This window comes from Panulirus ornatus, chromosome 12 (assembly GCF_036320965.1).
Source record: "Panulirus ornatus isolate Po-2019 chromosome 12, ASM3632096v1, whole genome shotgun sequence".
Taxonomy (NCBI): domain Eukaryota; kingdom Metazoa; phylum Arthropoda; class Malacostraca; order Decapoda; family Palinuridae; genus Panulirus; species Panulirus ornatus.
Window position 1 is genome coordinate 67005761 of NC_092235.1, and position 21609 is coordinate 67027369.

Sequence of the window (21609 nt, forward strand, 5' to 3'; positions counted from 1 at the left end):
TAAGTATTTCTCACATACATTCTTCAAAGCAAACACCTGATCCACACATCCTCTACCACTTCTGAAACCACACTGCTCTTCCCCAATCTGATGCTCTGTACATGCCTTCACCCTCTCAATCAATACCCTCCCATATAATTTACCAGGAATACTCAACAAACTTATACCTCTGTAATTTGAGCACTCACTCTTATCCCCTTTGCCTTTGTACAATGGCACTATGCACGCATTCCGCCAATCCTCAGGCACCTCACCATGAGTCATACATACATTGAATAACCTTTCCAACCAGTCAACAATACAGTCACCCCCTTTTTTAATAAATTCCACTGCAATACCATCCAAACCTGCTGCCTTGCCGGCTTTCATCTTCCGCAAAGCTTTTACTACCTCTTCTCTGTTTACCAAATCATTTTCCCTAACCCTCTCACTTTGCACACCACATCGACCAAAACACCCTATATCTGCCACTCTATCATCAAACACATTCAACAAACCTTCAAAATACTCACTCCATCTCCTCACATCACCACTACTTGTTATCACCTCCCCATTTGCGCCCTTCACTGAAGTTCCCATTTGCTCCCTTGTCTTACGCACTGTATTTACCTCCTTCCAGAACATCTTTTTATTCTCCCTAAAATTTAATGATACTCTCTCACCCCAACTCTCATTTGCCCTCTTTTTCACCTCTTGCACCTTTCTCTTGACCTCCTGTCTCTTTCTTTTATACATCTCCCACTCAATTGCATTTTTTCCCTGCAAAAATTGTCCAAATGCCTCTCTCTTCTCTTTCACTAATAATCTTACTCCTTCATCCCACCACTCACTACCCTTTCTAATCAACCCACCTCCCACTCTTCTCATGCCACAAGCATCTTTTGCGCAATCCATCACTGATTCCCTAAATACATCCCATTCCTCCCCCACTCCCCTTACATCCATTGTTCTCACCTTTTTCCATTCTGTACTCAGTCTCTCCTGGTACTTCCTCACACAAGTCTCCTTCCCAAGCTCACTTACTCTCACCACCCTCTTCACCCCAACATTCACTCTTCTTTTCTGAAAACCCATACAAATCTTAACCTTAGCCTCCACAAGATAATGATCAGACATCCCTCCAGTTGCACCTCTCAGCACATTAACATCCAAGAGTCTCTCTTTTGCGCGCCTGTCAATTAACACGTAATCCAATAACGCTCTCTGGCCATCTCTCCTACTTACCTACGTATACTTATGTATATCTCGCTTTTTAAACCAGGTATTCCCGATCACCAGTCCTTTTTCGGCACATAAATCTACAAACCTTTCACCATTTCCATTTATAACACTGAACACCCCATGTATACCAATTATTCCCTCAACTGCCACATTACTCACCTTTGCATTCAAATCACCCATCACTATAACCCAGTCTCGTGCATCAAAACCACTAACACACTCATTCAGCTGCTCCCAAAACACTTGCCTCTCATGATCTTTCTTCTCATGCCCAGGTGCATATGCACCAATAATCACCCATCTCTCTCCATCAACTTTCAGTTTTACCCATATTAATCGAGAATTTACTTTCTTACACTCTATCACATACTCCCACAACTCCTGTTTCAGGAGTAGTGCTACTCCTTCCCTTGCTCTTGTCCTCTCACTAACCCCTGACTTTACTCCCAAGACATTCCCAAACCACTCTTCCCCTTTACCCTTGAGCTTCGTTTCACTCAGAGCCAAAACATCCAGGTTCCTTTCCTCAAACATACTACCTATCTCTCCTTTTTTCACATCTTGGTTACATCCACACACATTTAGACACCCCAGTCTGAGCCTTCGAGGAGGATGAGCACTCCCCGCGTGACTCCTTCTTCTGTTTCCCATTTTAGAAAGTTAAAAATACAAGGAGGGGAGGATTTCTGGCCCCCCGCTCCCGTCCCCTCTAGTCGCCTTCTACGACACGCGAGGAATGCGTGGGAAGTATTCTTTCACCCCTATCCCCAGGAATGATATATATATATATATATATATATACATACACATATACAAACATACACACACACACATATGCACATATACACACATACACACATACATGTATATATACATATGAAAAATGTAAGAAATAATTTAGAAAACTGAAACTTCTAGCTTGAAATGAAATGAAAAATGAATGTCACATAATGGTTCAACCTCTGGCTATGGAAAAGGGAAATGTATAATTTATTTACACAAACATCAATAGTAGTTTTCATCAATTTAACCACTGTATCATACTGCCTGGTCCACTTCTCTTATCATGAAACATGTGTGTATATATATATATATATATATATATTTTTTTTTTTTTTTTTATGCTTTGTCGCTGTCTCCCGCGTCTGCGAGGTAGCGCAAGGAAACAGACGAAAGAAATGGCCCAACCCCCCCCATACACATGTATATACATACGTACACATGCAAATATACATACCTACACAGCTTTCCATGGTTTACCCCAGACGCTTCACATGCCTTGATTCAATCCACTGACAGCACGTCAACCCCGGTATACCACATCGCTCCAGTTCACTCTATTCCTTGCCCTCCTTTCACCCTCCTGCATGTTCAGGCCCCGATCACACAAAATCTTTTTCACTCCATCTTTCCACCTCCAATTTGGTCTCCCTCTTCTCCTCGTTCCCTCCACCTCCGACACATATATCCTTTTGGTCAATCTTTCCTCACTCATCCTCTCCATGTGCCCAAACCACTTCAAAACACCCTCTTCTGCTCTCTCAACCACGCTCTTTTTATTTCCACACATCTCTCTTACCCTTACGTTACTCACTCGATCAAACCACCTCACACCACACATTGTCCTCAAACATCTCATTTCCAGCACATCCATCCTCCTGCGCACAACTCTATCCATAGCCCACGCCTCGCAACCATACAACATTGTTGGAACCACTATTCCTTCAAACATACCCATTTTTACTTTCCGAGATAATGTTCTCGACTTCCACACATTCTTCAAGGCCCCCAGAATTTTCGCCCCCTCCCCCACCCTATGATCCACTTCCGCTTCCATGGTTCCATCCGCTGCCAGATCCACTCCCAGATATCTAAAACACTTCACTTCCTCCAGTTTTTCTCCATTCAAACTCACCTCCCAATTTACTTGACCCTCAACCCTACTGTACCTAATAACCTTGCTCTTATTCACATTTACTCTTAACTTTCTTCTTCCACACACTTTACCAAACTCAGTCACCAGCTTCTGCAGTTTCTCACATGAATCAGCCACCAGCGCTGTATCATCAGTGAACAACAACTGACTCACTTCCCAAGCTCTCTCATCCCTAACAGACTTCATACTTGCCCCTCTTTCCAAAACTCTAGCATTTACCTCCCTCAACCCCATCCATAAACAAATTAAACAACCATGGAGACATCACACACCCCTGCCGCAAACCTACATTCACTGAGAACCAATCACTTTCCTCTCTTCCTACACGTACACATGCCTTACATCTTCGATAAAAACTTTTCACTGCTTCTAACAACTTTCCTCCCACACCATATATTCTTAATACCTTCCACAGAGCATCTCTATCAACTCTATCATATGCCTTCTCCAGATCCATAAATGCTACATACAAATCCATTTGCTTTTCTAAGTATTTCTCACATACATTCTTCAAAGCAAACACCTGATCCACACATCCTCTACCACTTCTGAAACCACACATAGGGTGTTTTGGTCGAGGTGGTGTGCAAAGTGAGAGGGTTAGGGAAAATGATTTGGTAAACAGAGAAGAGGTAGTGAAAGCTTTGCGGAAGATGAAAGCCGGCAAGGCAGCAGGTTTGGATGGTATTGCAGTGGAATTTATTAAAAAAAGGGGGTGACTGTATTGTTGACTGGTTGGTAAGGTTATTTAATGTATGTATGACTCATGGTGAGGTGCCTGAGGATTGGCGGAATGCGTGCATAGTGCCATTGTACAAAGGCAAAGGGGATAAGAGTGAGTGCTCAAATTACAGAGGTATAAGTTTGTTGAGTATTCCTGGTAAATTATATGGAAGGGTATTGATTGAGAGGGTGAAGGCATGTACAGAGCATCAGATTGGGGAAGAGCAGTGTGGTTTCAGAAGTGGTAGATATATATATATATACATGTATATACATATATATATATATATATATATATATATATATATATATATATATATATATATATATATATATACACACACACAGACATATACATATATACACATGTACATAATTCATACTGTCTGCCCTTATTCATTCCCGTCGCCACCCCGTCACACATGAAATGACAACCCCCTCCCCCACGTGTGCAAAGTAGTGCTAGGAAAAGACAACAGAGGCCACATTCGTTCACATGTCCTGGTTCAATCCATTGACAGCATGTCGACGTGGGTATACCATATCACTCCAATTCACTCTATTCCTTACATGCCTTTCACCCTCCTGTATGTTCAGGCCCCGATCACTCAAAATCTTTTTCACTCCATCTTTCCACCTCCAGTTTGGTCTCCCACTTCTTGTTCCCTCTACCTCTGACACTTATATCCTCTTTGTCAATCTTTCCTCACTCATTCTATCCATGTGACCAAACTATTTCAAAACACCCTCTTCTGCTCTCTCAACCACACTCTTTACTACCACACATCTCTCTTACTCTTTCATTACTTACTCAATCAAACCACCTCACCCCACATATTGTCCTCAAAGTCTCATTTCCAACACATCCACCCTCATCCCCACAACTGTATCTATAGCCCACGTTTTGCAACCATATAACATTGTTGGAACCACTATTCCTTCAAACATACCCATTTTTGCTTTCCAAGGTAATGTTCTCGTTTTCCACACATTTTTCAACGCTCCCAGAACCTTCGCCCTCTCCCCCACCCTGTGGCTCACTTCCGCTTCCATGGTTTCATCCGCTGCCAAATCCACTCCCAGATATCTAAAACACTTCACTTCCTCCAATTTTTCTCCACTCAAACTTACCTCCCAATTGACTTGTCCCTCAACCCTACTGTACCTAATAACCTTGCTCTTATTCACATTTACTCTCAGCTTTCTTCTTTCACACACTTTACCAAACTCAAGTCACCAGCTTCTGCAGTTTCTCACCAGAATCAGTCACCAGCGCTATATCATCAGCGAACAACAACTGACTCACTTTCCAAGCTCTCTCATCCACAACAGACTGCATACTTGCCCCTCTCTCCAAAACTCTTGCATTCACCTCCCTAACAGTCCCATCCATAAACAAATTAAATAACCATGGAGACATCACACACCCCTGCCGCAAACCGACATTCTCTGAGAACCAATCACTTTCAACTCTTCCTACTTGTACACATGCCTTACATCCTCAATAAAAACTTTTTACTGCTTCTAACAACTTGCCTCCCACATCATATATTCTTAATGCCTTCCACAGAGCATCTCTATCAACTCTATCATATGCCTTCTCCAGATCCATAAATGTTATATACAAATCCATTTGCTTTTCTATGTATTTCTCACAAACATTCTTCAAAGCAAACACCTGATCCACACATCCTGTACTACTTCTGAAACCACACTGCTCTTCCCAGTCTGATGCTCTGTACATGACTTCACCCTATCAATCAATACCCTCCCATATAATTTCCCAGGTATACTCAACAAACTTATACCTCTTTAATTTGAGCACTCACCTTTATCCCCTTTGCCTTTGTACAATAGCGCTATGCATGCATTCTGCCAATCCTCAGGCACAAAGTATAATAATAAAAAAAATTAATATATACATATACAAATATATTTACTTATACCTGTTTATATACATATGTACATATTCATACTTACCTTCACACATTCCTGATGCCATTCCACCCCACAGGAAACAGCACAAATGCATGAAGGAAGAGATAACATATATATTCTCTTCTTTTCCCCCATACCCAATCACAGCCTTTTCGGTTTGTGTTGAGTTCATATCTTTGTGTCTATGTTCTGTTTGTAATTTCCCAGTTTAATGCAAAACATTACAAGCATCAGAACTGATGTGGATGAAAATGGAAGTGGACTATGAGAGGGAGGTGATTGTTAGTGGTTTTACACCTGATAGTAAGAAGAGGGGAACAGAGATGAGTATTTTGAGAGGAGTTGAGTGATTGCATCATCATTTTTGATGCAATGGATCAAGCAATGGATTCATGTGAGAAACTGCAGAAGCTGGTGACGGAGTTTGGTAAAGTGTGTGGAAGAAGAAAGTTAAGAGTAAATGTGAATAAGAGCAAGGTTATTAGGTACAGTAGGGTTGAGGGTCAAGTCAATTGGGAGGTGAGTTTGAATGGAGAAAAACTGGAGGAAGTGAAGTGTTTTAGATATCTGGGAGTGGATCTGTCAGCGGATGGAACCATGGAAGCGGAAGTGGATCATAGGGTGGGGGAGGGGGCGAAAATTTTGGGAGCCTTGAAAAATGTGTGGAAGTCGAGAACATTATCCCGGAAAGCAAAAATGGGTATGTTTGAAGGAATAGTGGTTCCAACAATGTTGTATGGTTGCGAGGCGTGGGCTATGGATAGAGTTGTGCGCAGGAGGATGGATGTGCTGGAAATGAGATGTTTGAGGACAATGTGTGGTGTGAGGTGGTTTGATCGAGTAAGTAACGTAAGGGTAAGAGAGATGTGTGGAAATAAAAAGAGCGTGGTTGAGAGAGCAGAAGAGGGTGTTTTGAAATGGTTTGGGCACATGGAGAGAATGAGTGAGGAAAGATTGACCAAGAGGATATATGTGTCGGAGGTGGAGGGAACGAGGAGAAGAGGGAGACCAAATTGGAGGTGGAAAGATGGAGTGAAAAGGATTTTGTGTGATCGGGGCCTGAACATGCAGGAGGGTGAAAGGAGGGCAAGAAATAGAGCGAATTGGAGTGATGTGGTATACAGGGGTTGACGTGCTGTCAGTGGATTGAATCAGGGCATGTGAAGCGTCCGGGGTAAACCATGGAAAGCTGTGTAGGTATGTATATTTGCGTGTGTGGACGTGTGTATGTACATGTGTATGGGGGGGGGTTGGGCCATTTCTTTCGTCTGTTTCCTTGCGCTACCTCGCAAACGCGGGAGACAGCGACAAAGTATAAAAAAAAAAAAAAATCAAGCATTAAAGCTAGGTGATATGAGTGCAAGAGTGGGTAATGTTGCAGTTAAAGTATGATTGAGGGACACAGGTTACCACAGTTGGATGAAAGTGGTGAACAAACTGAATTTGTGTGCTAAGAAGGACAAGTGATTGTTTGGTTGCAGGAATGTAGCAACTATCTTCCCACACTTGTTTATGCTGCATGCCATTTCTTGCTGGGGTATCATCATCAGAAGTGGTTGTATCAAAATCAGCTTCAACTATCTGGCCATCAGGTAATGCAATGGTTTTGCCTTCAGGTGAGTCACCCAAATGAATATCAACATTTATGTTTTTGTTTTTTCTTCTAATTGGCTTCCTTGAGAGTTTTTAGAGAAATGGATGGGAAGATTATATGTATGTTGTATTTCTTCCTCTTCTGCTTTCTCGTACATAGCATGGTGGCTTGCACATCTTTCCTAGTTCTTTTACTCATAATGAAAGTAATTTGCTTAATATTCAACAAGAATTATGTCCCTTGTATTCTCCACCGTTACCTTAAAACCCTTTTCACCTTGTGATGAATACTTCTGTGTAGTGTGCTAACCACATCCACCCTTATTACATTATCTGTAGATACTGAATACTCTGGTTGAATACTTCTGTGTACTATGCCAACAATAACCACCCTTATTATATTATCTGTAAATACTGAATGCTCTGGTAAAAAGTAGCAAACCCTTGTCCTTAGGGCCTCAACTGCTATCTGTCTATTTATTTATATGTCTGATGCCCATTCCCTCAAGAAACTCCCATTAGATGGTGACCATGGGAAAAGAGTCTCTATTTGTCCCTGTCCTTACATGCCTCCCTTGCATACACCATTTCATGCATTCTTCTACCATTTCTCTCCCTTCAGTACTCTTCCACTCTATTTCCCCATATCTCATTAGGTCTTCCTTCACTTTGACCCCTTTAAATGTTCTTTCATATGCTCTCCTTGTAAACTTACCACATTGCTTTCTTTCTGCATTCCCAAACCACATCAAAGTATTATGTTTCACCCTCTCTACCACTCCACAATTCATTCCCTGCCATACCACAACTCTCAAACACCCCCTTCATTACCTTTCTTTATTCCATCTAGTCATTCCACATGCTCCTTTGAAATGTCTATTTTATGACTGTTTCTAAATAGAGATAAGAAATATGCATGTAATCTGTTGAATTAAAATATTGCATTTAACATTTCAGAGTCTTATTGAATATCATCTGGATACTGTACTTAGCCGTTTCTGTGATGTTGGCCAGAGTCTTTTGAAACCATTCGTAGATGTCACTAAACCTCTAAATGTTAGGACTCGATGCATAAAGGATCTCAATGAACTGTTGAAGCTGTCCCCTTCTATGGCTCGTGATGTCTTCAAAAAGAAATGCTATGATCTTTTGTGAGTAACATAATGATTTGTTTATGCTATTTAACACTTAGAAATAATCAGTAGGAACATTAGGTATGAGCCTCTGAAAACACTACATAGAGTTTGCCTCTGCTATTGGCCTATTAGAGGTGAGGCACTAAAGTCTTGGAAGCATCACTGGAGTTCACCGGTTATGGAAACTCTTTTGCCGTGGGCACCCCCTTGAGGAAGTTTCTGGAGGGAACAGGCAACAGAAATGTAGATACTTAGATAGCTGTGTGTATGTGTTATTTAAGGGGCAGTATGTATCTGATCAACCTATTAGGATTGCTCTTGGAGTTGATGATAGTACTAACACATTTTAGATAGGCTTCAGCCACCTGTTTGATTACTGTTTTGGGAGGGCTTTCTTGGATAGTTCTTTTGAATTTTAGCATTCAAATTTTGCATAGGCTTCAGCCACCTGTTTAAGTACAGTTGTAGGAGGGCTTTCTGGGATAGTTCTCTTGAATGGTAGCATTCACATTTTACATAGGCTTCAGCCACCTGTTTAAGTGGTTGAGAGAACAGAAGAGGGTGTATTGAAATGGTTTGGTCACATGGAGAGAATGAGTGAGGAAAGATTGACAGAGAGGATATGTGTGTCAGAGGTGAAGGGAACGAGGAGAAGTGGGAGACCATATTGGAGGTGGAAGGATGGAGTGAAAAAGATTTTGAGTGATTGGGGCTTGAACATACAGGAGGATGAAAGGCGTGCAAGGAACAGAGTGAATTGGAACGATGTGATATACCGGGGTGGACGTAATGTCAATGGATTGAACCTGGGCATGTGAAGCATCTTGGGTAAACCGTGGAGAGTTTTGTGGCCTGGATGTGGAAAGGGAGCTGTGGTTTCGGTGCATTACACAAGACATCTAAAGTCTGAATGTGGACGAATGTGGCCTTTGTTGTCCATTCCTAGCACTACCTCACGTGCACACGGGGGGAAGGGGTTGTCACTTCATGTGTGGCGGGGTGGTGGCAGAAATGGATGAAGGCAGCATGTATGAATATGTGCATGTGTATATATGTGTATGTCTGTGTATGTATATGTATGTATACTTTGAAATGTATAGGTATGTATATGTGCGTGTGTGGGCGTTTATGCATATACATGTGTATGTGGGTGGGGTGGGCCGTTCTTTCATCTGTTTCCTTGCGCTACCTTGCTAACGCGGGAGACAGCGACAGAGTAAAATAAATAGATGAATAAATCAGCCACTTTTTTAAGTACTGTTGTGGAAGGGCTTTCTTGGATAGTTCTCTCAAATGGCAGCATTCAAGATGTGACCTGCCTAATAATGTGCCTCTTATTTTCTCTCTATTTATCACTTCAGAGATTACTGATTTTACTTAAGTTTTTTATTTTTCCCCTTTTAATAACTTTACTTTCCTTTGGTATTTCTTCCTTCCTTACTCGTGTTTTTGCATGCTAGATATCACTTGCTAGACTTTTGATAATCATGAAATTTTATGAATTTGCTAGAAATTTATCGACACTGAGTGACGCAAGTAAACATTACTAAAATCCTAAATGCAAGTTACCTGTGGAACATAAAGTGAAAAAGATTGTAATCTACCAAGAATAACTACAGTTACCAAATAGAAAATTAGAATTTAGACTTTTGAGTATATTTGAAATGCAAAGCATGGTATGACTTGAAGTAACCTTGAAATGTAAAATACTATATGGTAAAATGTATTCAAAATTTTTTTTTTGAAAATAAAGTGAATGAAAGATGAGATTGAAATTGGGATCACACTTAGGTATCTGTAAAGGGGATTTTCAAATGAAGGTTGTTGGGAACAAAACACAGAAGCATAGTATACAAGATAAGTATAATATACAAGATAAGGATGAACTATGGATCTGTTGCCCAGTAGTTAGGTAGGGACCTGAAAGCCAAGCCGGAAAAGGTAATAAAAGGTAAGCAAGAAATAATTGATTTCTTAGATGTAGAACAGAGATGAAATATTGATAAGACACCAAAGAATTCAAACAAAGGCTTACAGGAGAGTTTTTGATTTGACATTTAAACAAGATGGACAGTACACCAAGCATTAGGGATGAACACTGAAAAAGAGGGTGAAGTTACCGGAAAAGCTGATAGGCAGACAGATGGGTGATAATAGACATCAGGAGATATAAGATAGCAAGAGTCATCAGTATATTATTTGAAAGGTAAAACAGGAACTAGCAAGTAGTCGTAAAGTCATGGCATTTTTCTTAGACGAAAAGATAATGAAGACTGATTTCTTATAGAAGAGGAGAGTGTATAGGATAATCTGGAGGCAGTGGAAGTGAAAGAAGTAGCCGTAGAGGTAGACTGTGAATGGAATGTTGGCAGATGCAGTAGAGAACAAAAATAAGACTTAAACATTTATACTTAAGGAAGATAATGGGGATATTACTAACTTGAATATAAACTAACACAAAATAAGAGATTCAGAAGGTATTTTATAATGAAAAGACCAAGAGGGGAGATCTGGACAAGTAAAAGAATCCCTTAGCATCCTCTGCAGATGATTCATCCGCTCCAGCCTGAACTATGCTTCACTTGCCTGGTCATTCATCTTGTCAAAAACTTGTTTAAAAAAAAGAAAAATAGGCTAAACAAAACAAAGCACTTGCAGCAGTCATTAGCTATGTAACAGTCATAAATATTTAGCACATACATAATGAAACAGATCCTCCAATACAGTCTCACCTCTACACAAGCCACTATGCTCTTTGCAATAGCTGTAGATCCTTCTCAGAACTACTCCATAGCCAACCACAGACCGCCAAGTACAGGTAAAAATGACTCCTAGCCACAGATGTAAGGAACCTATTCTCAAAGTTCCCTCCTTCCCCAACAAATACAACAGTGACAACATATACACTCTGAAATGGCCTGACATGCGCTGAACAATTCACTTTCCAACCCAAATTTGAACCTTACACTCGAAAATGGCCTGACATACACTGAACAACTGACCTTCCAACCCAAATTTGTACCCCACCACACCAGACATATACCCATCTGAAACTACTCCCCTCAGACATGTACTAGTTATCATCTCTCAATACAATGGACACCACTCTTTGCTTCAGTTTTACAAACCATTTCACTATACCACAGAATCCATTTTGCCCAAGATACAGTTTCAGTAGTGAAAACACTGAACACATGCCCTTCAGGTGCTGTGCTTTCCTCACTAAGACACTCAACATTTATTTTTTATGATTTTCCAAGGACGTCATTCTTAGAAATGGTTTTAATGCTAACCAGCACCTCCTTTCTAGAGGCTCGTGCAACTCAAGGTTATGATACTTCCAGTTGCTGGGAAATGATGGACTCCCTTCTAGTAAGAAGTTCCCTGATAAGACTTTACTCCCATTAATACAACCTTGACAGAGGTGACGTTTCAGTTGTGATGTAACCTCATGCTGATGGAGTTCTATAACTCCCTCACACAACATCTCCACACTATATGGCTTTTGATCTTGCCTGGTGGATATTGGCTTCCTGGGTACTGCAGGAGCCCCATAGAAGAGACTTTTAAGGCAGTCAGATAATGAAGGTATATGTATGCATACTTTTAGATAGGTGTAACAGAATTCTGCTGGCTTGAGATTATACCTCAAGTAAAAACTCATTTTTGGCAAGGTTTTATTTTTTGGGAGTACAGTCTTATTAAAGAACCTCTCACTCCAAAGGAGTCTACATTTCCAAGCTAGAGGAAGTAATGCAGCCTTAGGCTTTAGGAGCCTTTAGAAAAGTCGTTGGGTAAGTATAGATAAGTACAATACTTTCAATACGAGTAGGAAGAGAGGAAACTGATTGGTTCCAGTGAATGTCGGTTTGTGTCAGGGGTGTGTGAAGTCTCCATGGTTGTTTAATTTGTTTTTGGATGGGGTGGTTAGGGAGGTGAATGCAAGAGTTTTGGAGAGAGGGGCAATTATGCAGTCTGTTCTTGATGATGTTCTGGATGAGATGGCATGGGAAGTGAGTCAATTTATGCTTGCTGATGATACAGTGCTGATGGTTGATTCAGGTGAGAAACTGCAGAAGTTGATGGCTAAGTTTGGTAAAGTATGTGAAAGAAGAAAGTTGAGAGTAAATGTGAATAAGAGCAATGTTATTAGGTTCAGTAGGGTTGAGGGGCAAGTTAACTGGGAGGTAAGTTTGAATGGAGAAAAACTGGAGGAAGTGAAGTGTTTTAGATATCTGGGAGTGGACTTAGTAGCAGATGGAACCATGGAAGCAGAAGCGAGTCACAGAGTAGGGGAGGGGGTGAAGGTTCTGGGAGCATTGAAGGATGTGCGGAAGGCAAGAACGTTATCTCAAAGAGCAAAAATGGGTACGTTTGATGGAATAGTGGTTCCAACAAAGTTATATGGTTGCGAGGCATGGACTATAGTTAGGGTTGTGTGGAGGAGGGTGGATGTGTTGGAAATAAAATGTTTGAGGACAATATGTGGTGTGAGGTGGTTTGATTGAGTAAGCAATGAAAGAGAGCTGTGTGGTAATAAAAGTGTGTGGTTAAGAGAGCAGAAGAGGGTGTGTTGAAATGGTTTGGTCTCATGGAGAGAATGAGTGAGAAAAGATTGACAAAGAGGATATATGTGTCAGAGGTGGAGGGAACGAGAAGTGGGAGACCAAATTGGAGGTGGAAAGATGGAGTGAAAAAGATTTTGAGCAATCGGGGCCTGAACATGTGGGAGGGTGAAAGGCGTGCAAGGAATAGAGTGAATCGGAATGATGTGGTATACCGGGGTTGACGTGCATTCAATGGATTGAATCAGGGCATGTGAAGCGTCTTGGGTAAACCATGGAAAGTTGTGTGGGGCCTGGATGTGGAAAGGGAGCTGTGGTTTCGGTGCATTATACACGACAGCTAGAGACTGAGTGCGAACAAATGTGGCCTTTGTTGTCTTCCTAGCACTACCTCGCACCTGTGTGGGGGGAGGAGGTTGTCATTTCATGTGTGGCAGGGTGGCAACGGGAATGAATAAAGGCAGCAAGTATGAATTATGTACATGTGTATATATGTATATGTCTGTGTATGTACATATGTATATGTTGAAATGCATAGGTGAAGGCATGTACAGAGCAGCAGATTGGGGAAGAACAGTGTGGTTTTAGAAGTGGTACAGGATGTGTAGATCAGGTATTTGCTTCGAAGACTGTATGTGAGAAAGACCTAGAAAAGCAATTGGATTTGTATGTAGCATTTATGGATCTGGAGAAGGTATACGATAGAGTTGATAGAGATGCTCTGTGGAAGGTATTAGAATATATGGTGTGGGAGGCAAGTTGTTAGAAGCAGTGGAAAGTTTTTATCGAGGATGTAAGGCATGTATACGAGTAGGAAGAGAGGAAAGTGATTGGTTCTCTGTGAATGTTGGTTTGCGGCAGGGATGCTTGATGTCTCCATGGTTGTTTAATTTGTTTATGGATGGCGTTGTTAGGGAGGTAAATGCTAGAGTTTTGGAAAGAGGGGCAAGTATGCAGTCTGTTGTGGTTGAGAGAGCTTAGGAAGTGAGTCAGTTGTTGTTCGCTGATGATACAGCGCTGGTGGCTAATTCGGGTGAGAAACTGCAGAAGCTGGTGACTGAGTTTGGTAAAGTGTGTGAAAGAAGAAAGTTAAGAGTAAATGTGAATAAGAGCAACGTTATGAGGTACATTGATGTTGAGGGACAAGTCAATGGGAAGGTAAGTTTGAATGGAGAAAAACTGGAGGAAGTGAAATGTTTTAGATATCTGGGAGTGGATTTGGCAGTGGATGGAACCATGGAGACGGAAGTGAGTCATAGGATGGGGAGGGGGCCAAAGTTCTGGGAGTGTTGAAAAATGTGTGAAAGGCGAGAACGTTGTCTTGGAAAGCAAAAATGGGTATGTTTGAAGGAACAGTGGTTCCAAAAATGTTATATGATTGCGAGGCGTAGGCTATAGATAGAGGTGTGCAGAGGAGGGTGGATTTGCTAGAAATGAGATGTTTGAGGACAATATGTGGCGTGAGTTGGTTTAATCGAGTAAGTAATGAAAGGGTAATGTGTGGTAATAAGAAAGAGTGTAGTTGAGAGAGCAGAAGAGGGTGTTTTGAAATGGCTTGGTCACATGGAGAGAATGATTGAGTAAAGATTGACAGAGAGGATATATGTGTCAGAGGTGGAGGGAATGAGGAGAAGTGGGAGACCAAATTGGAGGTGGAAAGATGGAGTGAAAAAGATTTTGAGTGATTGGGGTCTGAACATGCAGGAGGGTGAAAAGCGTGCAAGGAATAGAGTGAATTGGAACAATGTGGTATACCAGAGTTGATGTGCTGTCAATGGATTGAACCAGGGCATGTGAATCATCTGGGGTAAACCATGGAAAGTTTTGTGGGGCCTGGATGTGGAAAGGGAGTTGTGGTTTTGGTGCTTTATACATGACAGCTAGAGACTGAGTGTGAAGGAATGTGGCCTTTGTTGTCTTTTCCTAGCGCTACCTCGTGTACATGAGGGGGGAAGGGGTTGTAATTTTATGTGTGACGGGATGGTGACCATAATGAATAAGGGCAGACATTATGAATTATGTACATGTGTATATATGTATGTGTCTGTGTATATATATATATATATATATATATATATATATATATATATATATATATATATATATATATATATATATATATATATATGGATCAGGTGTTTGCTTTGAAGAATGTATGTGAGAAATACTTAGAAAAGCAAATGGATTTGTATGTAGCATTTATGGATCTGGAAAAGGCATATGATAGAGTTGATAGAGATGCTCTGTGGAAGGTATTAAGAATATATGGTGTGGGAGGCAAGTTGTTAGAAGCAGTGAAAAGTTTTTATCGAGGATGTAAGGCATGTGTACGTGTAGGAAGAGAGGAAAGTGATTGGTTCTCAGTGAATGTAGGTTTGCGGCAGGGGTGTGTGATGTCTCCATGGTTGTTTAATTTGTTTATGGATGGGGTTGTTAGGGAGGTAAATGCAAGAGTCCTGGAAAGAGGGGCAAGTATGAAGTCTGTTGGGGATGAGAGAGCTTGGGAAGTGAGTCAGTTGTTGTTCGCTGATGATACAGCGCTGGTGGCTGATTCATGTGAGAAACTGCAGAAGCTGGTGACTGAGTTTGGTAAAGTGTGTGGAAGAAGAAAGTTAAGAGTAAATGTGAATAAGAGCAAGGTTATTAGGTACAGTAGGGTTGAGGGTCAAGTCAATTGGGAGGTGAGTTTGAATGGAGAAAAACTGGAGGAAGTGAAGTGTTTTAGATATCTGGGAGTGGATCTGTCAGCGGATGGAACCATGGAAGCGGAAGTGGATCATAGGGTGGGGGAGGGGGCGAAAATTTTGGGAGCCTTGAAAAATGTGTGGAAGTCGAGAACATTATCTCGGAAAGCAAAAATGGGTATGTTTGAAGGAATAGTGGTTCCAACAATGTTGTATGGTTGCGAGGCGTGGGCTATGGATAGAGTTGTGCGCAGGAGGATGGATGGGCTGGAAATGAGATGTTTGAGGACAATGTGTGGTGTGAGGTGGTTTGATCGAGTAAGTAACGTAAGGGTAAGAGAGATGTGTGGAAATAAAAAGAGCGTGGTTGAGAGAGCAGAAGAGGGTGTTTTGAAATGGTTTGGGCACATGGAGAGAATGAGTGAGGAAAGATTGACCAAGAGGATATATGTGTCGGAGGTGGAGGGAACGAGGAGAAGAGGGAGACCAAATTGGAGGTGGAAAGATGGAGTGAAAAAGATTTTTTGTGATCGGGGCCTGAACATGCAGGAGGGTGAAAGGAGGGCAAGGAATAGAGTGAATTGGAGCGATGTGGTATACAGGGGTTGACGTGCTGTCAGTGGATTGAATCAAGGCATGTGAAGCGTCTGGGGTAAACCATGGAAAGCTGTGTAGGTATGTATATTTGCGTGTGTGGACGTGTGTATGTACGTGTGTATGGGGGTTGGGCCATTTCTTTCGTCTGTTTCCTCGCGCTACCTCGCAAACGCGGGAGACAGCGACAAAGTATAAAAAAAAAAAAAAAAAATATATATATATATATATATATATATATATATATATATATATATATATATATATATGTATACATTGAGATATATGGGTATGTATATGTGCATGTGTGGACGTGTATATATATATACATGTGTATGTGGGTGGGTTGGGCCCTTCTTTCATCTGTTTTTTTGTGCTACCTCGCTAACGCGGGAGACAGCGACAAAGTATAATAAATAATAAATGAATAGATATGAAATGTATAGGTATGTATATGTGTGTGTGTGGACGTGTATGTATATACATGTGTATGTGGGTGGGTTGGGCCATTCCTCGTCTGTTTCCTTGTCCTACCTCGCTAACACGGGAGACGGCGGTTAAGTATAGTAAATGAATAGATAAATACTTTCATATGCCATGGATATAAAAGAGATTATGTACATAAAGTTCTTGTCCATTGGTTATTTTATTTATCAGTTATTGCTCCAGTCATTCTTTTCATCAGATTTATCATTGCCATAATTTTTGCAGTAAATGTCTGCCAAGTCAGCTGCAAGAAGTAGGTGACTATGATGTTCAAGCTAGTGTAGTAGAAGCAATATATCGAATGTCCTCATCATCTGAGCGAAGTCGCTTTGTCAGCCATTGGTTTCCAGACCTGGATTGCACACTTCAGTCCCTTTTCATCACAATATCAGAATTTGATCCAGTAAGTAGTGTTTCCTAATATTGAACAAAACCATGTATCTTTATTGCTTCTTTATGAATAATCATATGAGCATTAAAGTTAAATTCCATCCCTCATATGATGAGGCTGGACAAGCCCATCTAGCCTCTAATAAGAACCAGTGGTACCTTGTGTCCAAAAACAAGTTTCCTCATTGTCCATATAATATGGCAACTTCACAGAGCTTTCCTATACAGCTCTCTCTTGTAATGGGCATATCATTCCATGCCATCACTACCAGTATACGCCATCTTAAAAACAACCTAATGAAGCCCATCCCTTCTCCCAGATTTCATTTTTGCTTTTTTTTTTATTAGATGCTGCTTCAAGTAGTTCTCGTATCTGGGAAATGATGAATATATATGAAAGAAAGAATATATCAGTGAAGGGGGAAGTGATAACTGGTGGTGATGAAGTGAGGAGATTGAGTGAGTACTTTGAAGGTTTGTTGAATGCGTTTGACAATAGATTGGTAGATGTAGGGTGTTTAGGTCGGGTTGGCGTGCGAAGTGAGTGAGTTAGGGAGAGTGGTTTGGTGAAGAGAAAAGAGGTGGTGAAAGCCTTGCAGAAGATGAAATCCAGCAAGGCAGTGGGATTGAATGGTACTGCAGGTGAATTTATTAAGAAAGGGAGTGACTGTGTTGTCGATTTCTTGGTAAGGATATTCATGGCTATGTGCATGTGTGTGCATGTGTGTGTATATGTGTGTGTGTGTGTATGTATATGTGTATATGCTGATATGTATATGTGCATGTATGGGCATTTATATGTGTATATGAGTGGATGGGCCATTCTCCACCTGTTTCCTGGTGCTACCTCGCTGATGTGGGAAACAACGATCAAGTATAATAGAATGAAATTGATAAATATGTGACAAAATACTTTTATTGGACCCTATTAGAATGTAGATTACAGTATGTTAGAATATCCCACGACTGAACCATGTCCTTCAGAAATTTAGCAGATCACAAAGTCTTTTGTCCACTAGGGCCTATAGCATAACCCCACCATAGTTTTCTAATGAAATTTATTTGTAATTTCCCCAAAATGGAGTTGATTTTATTTACAGCTGCAACACTTTTCAGGACAGGATTGATATGAGTTTTAACAAAGAGCAAGACATCACCGCTTACTTTATATCCCCTATCACTGTTGAATAGTGTACCCACAAATGTGCATTCAGCAAGGAATCTTTGTTCTTGATATCTAACCAAGATTTTGAAATACTAGTTACATCATAATTTTGAAGGTTTGTTGAATGTGTTTGATGATAGAGTGGCAGATATAGGGTGTTTTGGTCGAGGTAGTGTGCAAAGTGAGAGGGTTAGGGAAAATGATTTGGTAAACAGAGAAGAGGTAGTAAAAGCTTTGCGGAAGATGAAAGCTAGCAAGGCAGCAGGTTTGGATGGTATTGCAGTGGAATTTATTAAAAAAGGGGATGACTGTATTATTGACTGGTTGGTAAGGTTATTTAATGTATGTATGACTCATGGTGAGGTGCCTGAGGATTGGCGGAATGCGTGCATAGTGCCATTGTACAAAGGCAAAGGGGATAAGAGTGAGTGCTCAAATTACAGAGGTATAAGTTTGTTGAGTATTCCTGGTAAATTATATGGGAGGGTATTGATTGAGAGGGTGAAGGCATGTACAGAGCATCAGACTGGGGAAGAGCAGTGTGGTTTCAGAAGTGGTAGAGGATGTGTGGATCAGGTGTTTGCTTTGAAGAATGTATGTGAGAAATACTTAGAAAAGCAAATGGATTTGTATGTAGCATTTATGGATCTGGAGAAGGCATATGATAGAGTTGATAGAGATGCTCTGTGGAAGGTATTAAGAATATATGGTGTGGGAGGAAAGTTGTTAGAAGCAGTGAAAAGTTTTTATCGAGGATGTAAGGCATGTGTACGTGTAGGAAGAGAGGAAAGTGATTGGTTCTCAATGAATGTAGGTTTGCGTCAGGGGTGTGTGATGTCTCCATGGTTGTTTAATTTGTTTATGGATGGGGTTGTTAGGGAGGTAAATGCAAGAGTTTTGGAAAGAGGGGCAAGTATGAAGTCTGTTGGGGATGAGAGAGCTTGGGAAGTGAGTCAGTTGTTGTTCGCTGATGATACAGCGCTGGTGGCTGATTCATGTGAGAAATTGCAGAAGCTGGTGACTGAGTTTGGTAAAGTGTGTGGAAGAAGAAAGTTAAGAGTAAATGTGAATAAGAGCAAGGTTATTAGGTACAGTAGGGTTGAGGGTCAAGTCAATTGGGAGGTGTGTTTGAATTGAGAAAAACTGGAGGAAGTGAAGTGTTTTAGATATCTGGGAGTGGATCTGGCAGCGGATGGAACCATGGAAGCGGAAGTGGATCATAGGGTGGGGGAGGGGGTGAAAATTCTGGGGGCCTTGAAGAATGTGTGGAAGTCGAGAACATTATCTCGGAAAGCAAAAGTGGGTATGTTTGAAGGAATAGTGGTTCCAACAATGTTGTATGGTTGCGAGGCGTGGGCTATGGATAGAGTTGTGCGCAGGAGGATGGATGTGCTGGAAATGAGATGTTTGAGGACAATGTGTGGTGTGAGGTGGTTTGATCGAGTGAGTAACGTAAGGGTAAGAGAGATGTGTGGAAATAAAAAGAGCGTGGTTGAGAGAGCAGAAGAGGGTGTTTTGAAGTGGTTTGGGCACATGGAGAGAATGAGTGAGGAAAGATTGACCAAGAGGATATATGTGTCGGAGGTGGAGGGAACGAGGAGAAGAGGGAGACCAAATTGGAGGTGGAAAGATGGAGTGAAAAAGATTTTGTGTGATCGGGGCCTGAACATGCAGGAGGGTGAAAGGAGGGCAAGGAATAGAGTGAATTGGAGCGATGTGGTATACCGGGGTTGACGTGCTGTCAGTGGATTGAATCAAGTCATGTGAAGCGTCTGGGGTAAACCATGGAAAGCTGTGTAGGTATGTATATTTGCGTGTGTGGACGTATGTATATACATGTGTATGGGGGGGGTTGGGCCATTTCTTTCGTCTGTTTCCTTGCGCTACCTCGCAAACGCGGGAGACAGCGACAAAGTATAATAAAATTAAAAAAAAATAAGTTTGTTGAGTATTCCTGGTAAATTATATGGGAGGGTATTGATTGAGAGGGTGAAGGCATGTACAGAACATCAGATTGGGGAAGAGCAGTGTGGTTTCAGAAGTGGTAGAGGATGTGTGGATCAGGTGCTTGCTTTGAAGAATGTATGTGAGAAATACTTAGAAAAGCAAATGGATTTGTATGTAGCATTTATGGACCTGGAGAAGGCATATGATAGAGTTGATAGAGATGCTCTGTGGAAGGTATTAAGAATATATGGTGTGGGAGGCAAGTTGTTAGAAGCAGTGAAAAGTTTTTATCGAGGATGTAAGGCATGTGTACATGTAGGAAGAGAGGAAAGTGATTGGTTCTCAGTGAATGTAGGTTTGCGGCAGGGGTGTGTGATGTCTCCATGGTTGTTTAATTTGTTTATGGATGGGGTTGTTAGGGAGGTGAATGCAAGAGTTTTGGAAAGAGGGGCAAGTATGAAGTCTGTTGGGGATGAGAGAGCTTGGGAAGTGAGTCAGTTGTTGTTCGCTGATGATACAGCGCTGGTGGCTGATTCACGTGAGAAACTGCAGAAGCTGGTGACTGAGTTTGGTAAAGTGTGTGAAAGAAGAAAGTTAAGAGTAAATGTGAAGAAGAGCAAGGTAATTAGGTACAGTAGGGTTGAGGGTCAAGTCAATTGGGAGGTAAGTTTGAATGGAGAAAAACTGGAGGAAGTAAAGTGTTTTAGATATCTGGGAGTGGATCTGGCAGCGGATGGAACCATGGAAGCGGAAGTGGATCATAGGAAGGGGGAGGGGGCGAAAATTCTGGGAGCCTTGAAGAATGTGTGGAAGTCGAGAACATTATCTCGGAAAGCAAAAATGGGTATGTTTGAAGGAGTAGTGGTTCCAACAATGTTGTATGGTTGTGAGGCGTGGGCTATGGATAGAGTTGTGCGCAGGAGGATGGATGTGCTGGAAATGAGATGTTTGAGGACAATGTGTGGTGTGAGGTGGTTTGATCGAGTAAGTAACGTAAGGGTAAGAGAGATGTGTGAAAATAAAAAGAGCGTGGTTGAGAGAGCAGAAGAGGGTGTTTTGAAATGGTTTGGGCACATGGAGAGAATGAGTGAGGAAAGATTGACCAAGAGGATATATGTGTCGGAGGTGGAGGGAACGAGAAGTGGGAGACCAAATTGGAGGTGGAAAGATGGAGTGAAAAAGATTTTGTGTGATCGGGGCCTGAACATGCAGGAGGGTGAAAGGAGGGCAA

At 41.3% G+C, this 21609-nt stretch overlaps 1 protein-coding gene across 1 annotated transcript in view; it reads left to right on the forward strand.

The window, feature by feature from the left end:
• Nucleotides 1–21609, forward strand: part of LOC139752268 (uncharacterized) — an 86403-nt gene that overhangs the window by 30290 nt on the left and 34504 nt on the right. The window contains exons 4-5 of the mRNA XM_071668300.1: nt 8369–8562; nt 17102–17279. Coding sequence (XP_071524401.1) covers nt 8369–8562; nt 17102–17279 — 372 coding nt within the window. The remainder of the gene's footprint in view (nt 1–8368; nt 8563–17101; nt 17280–21609) is intronic.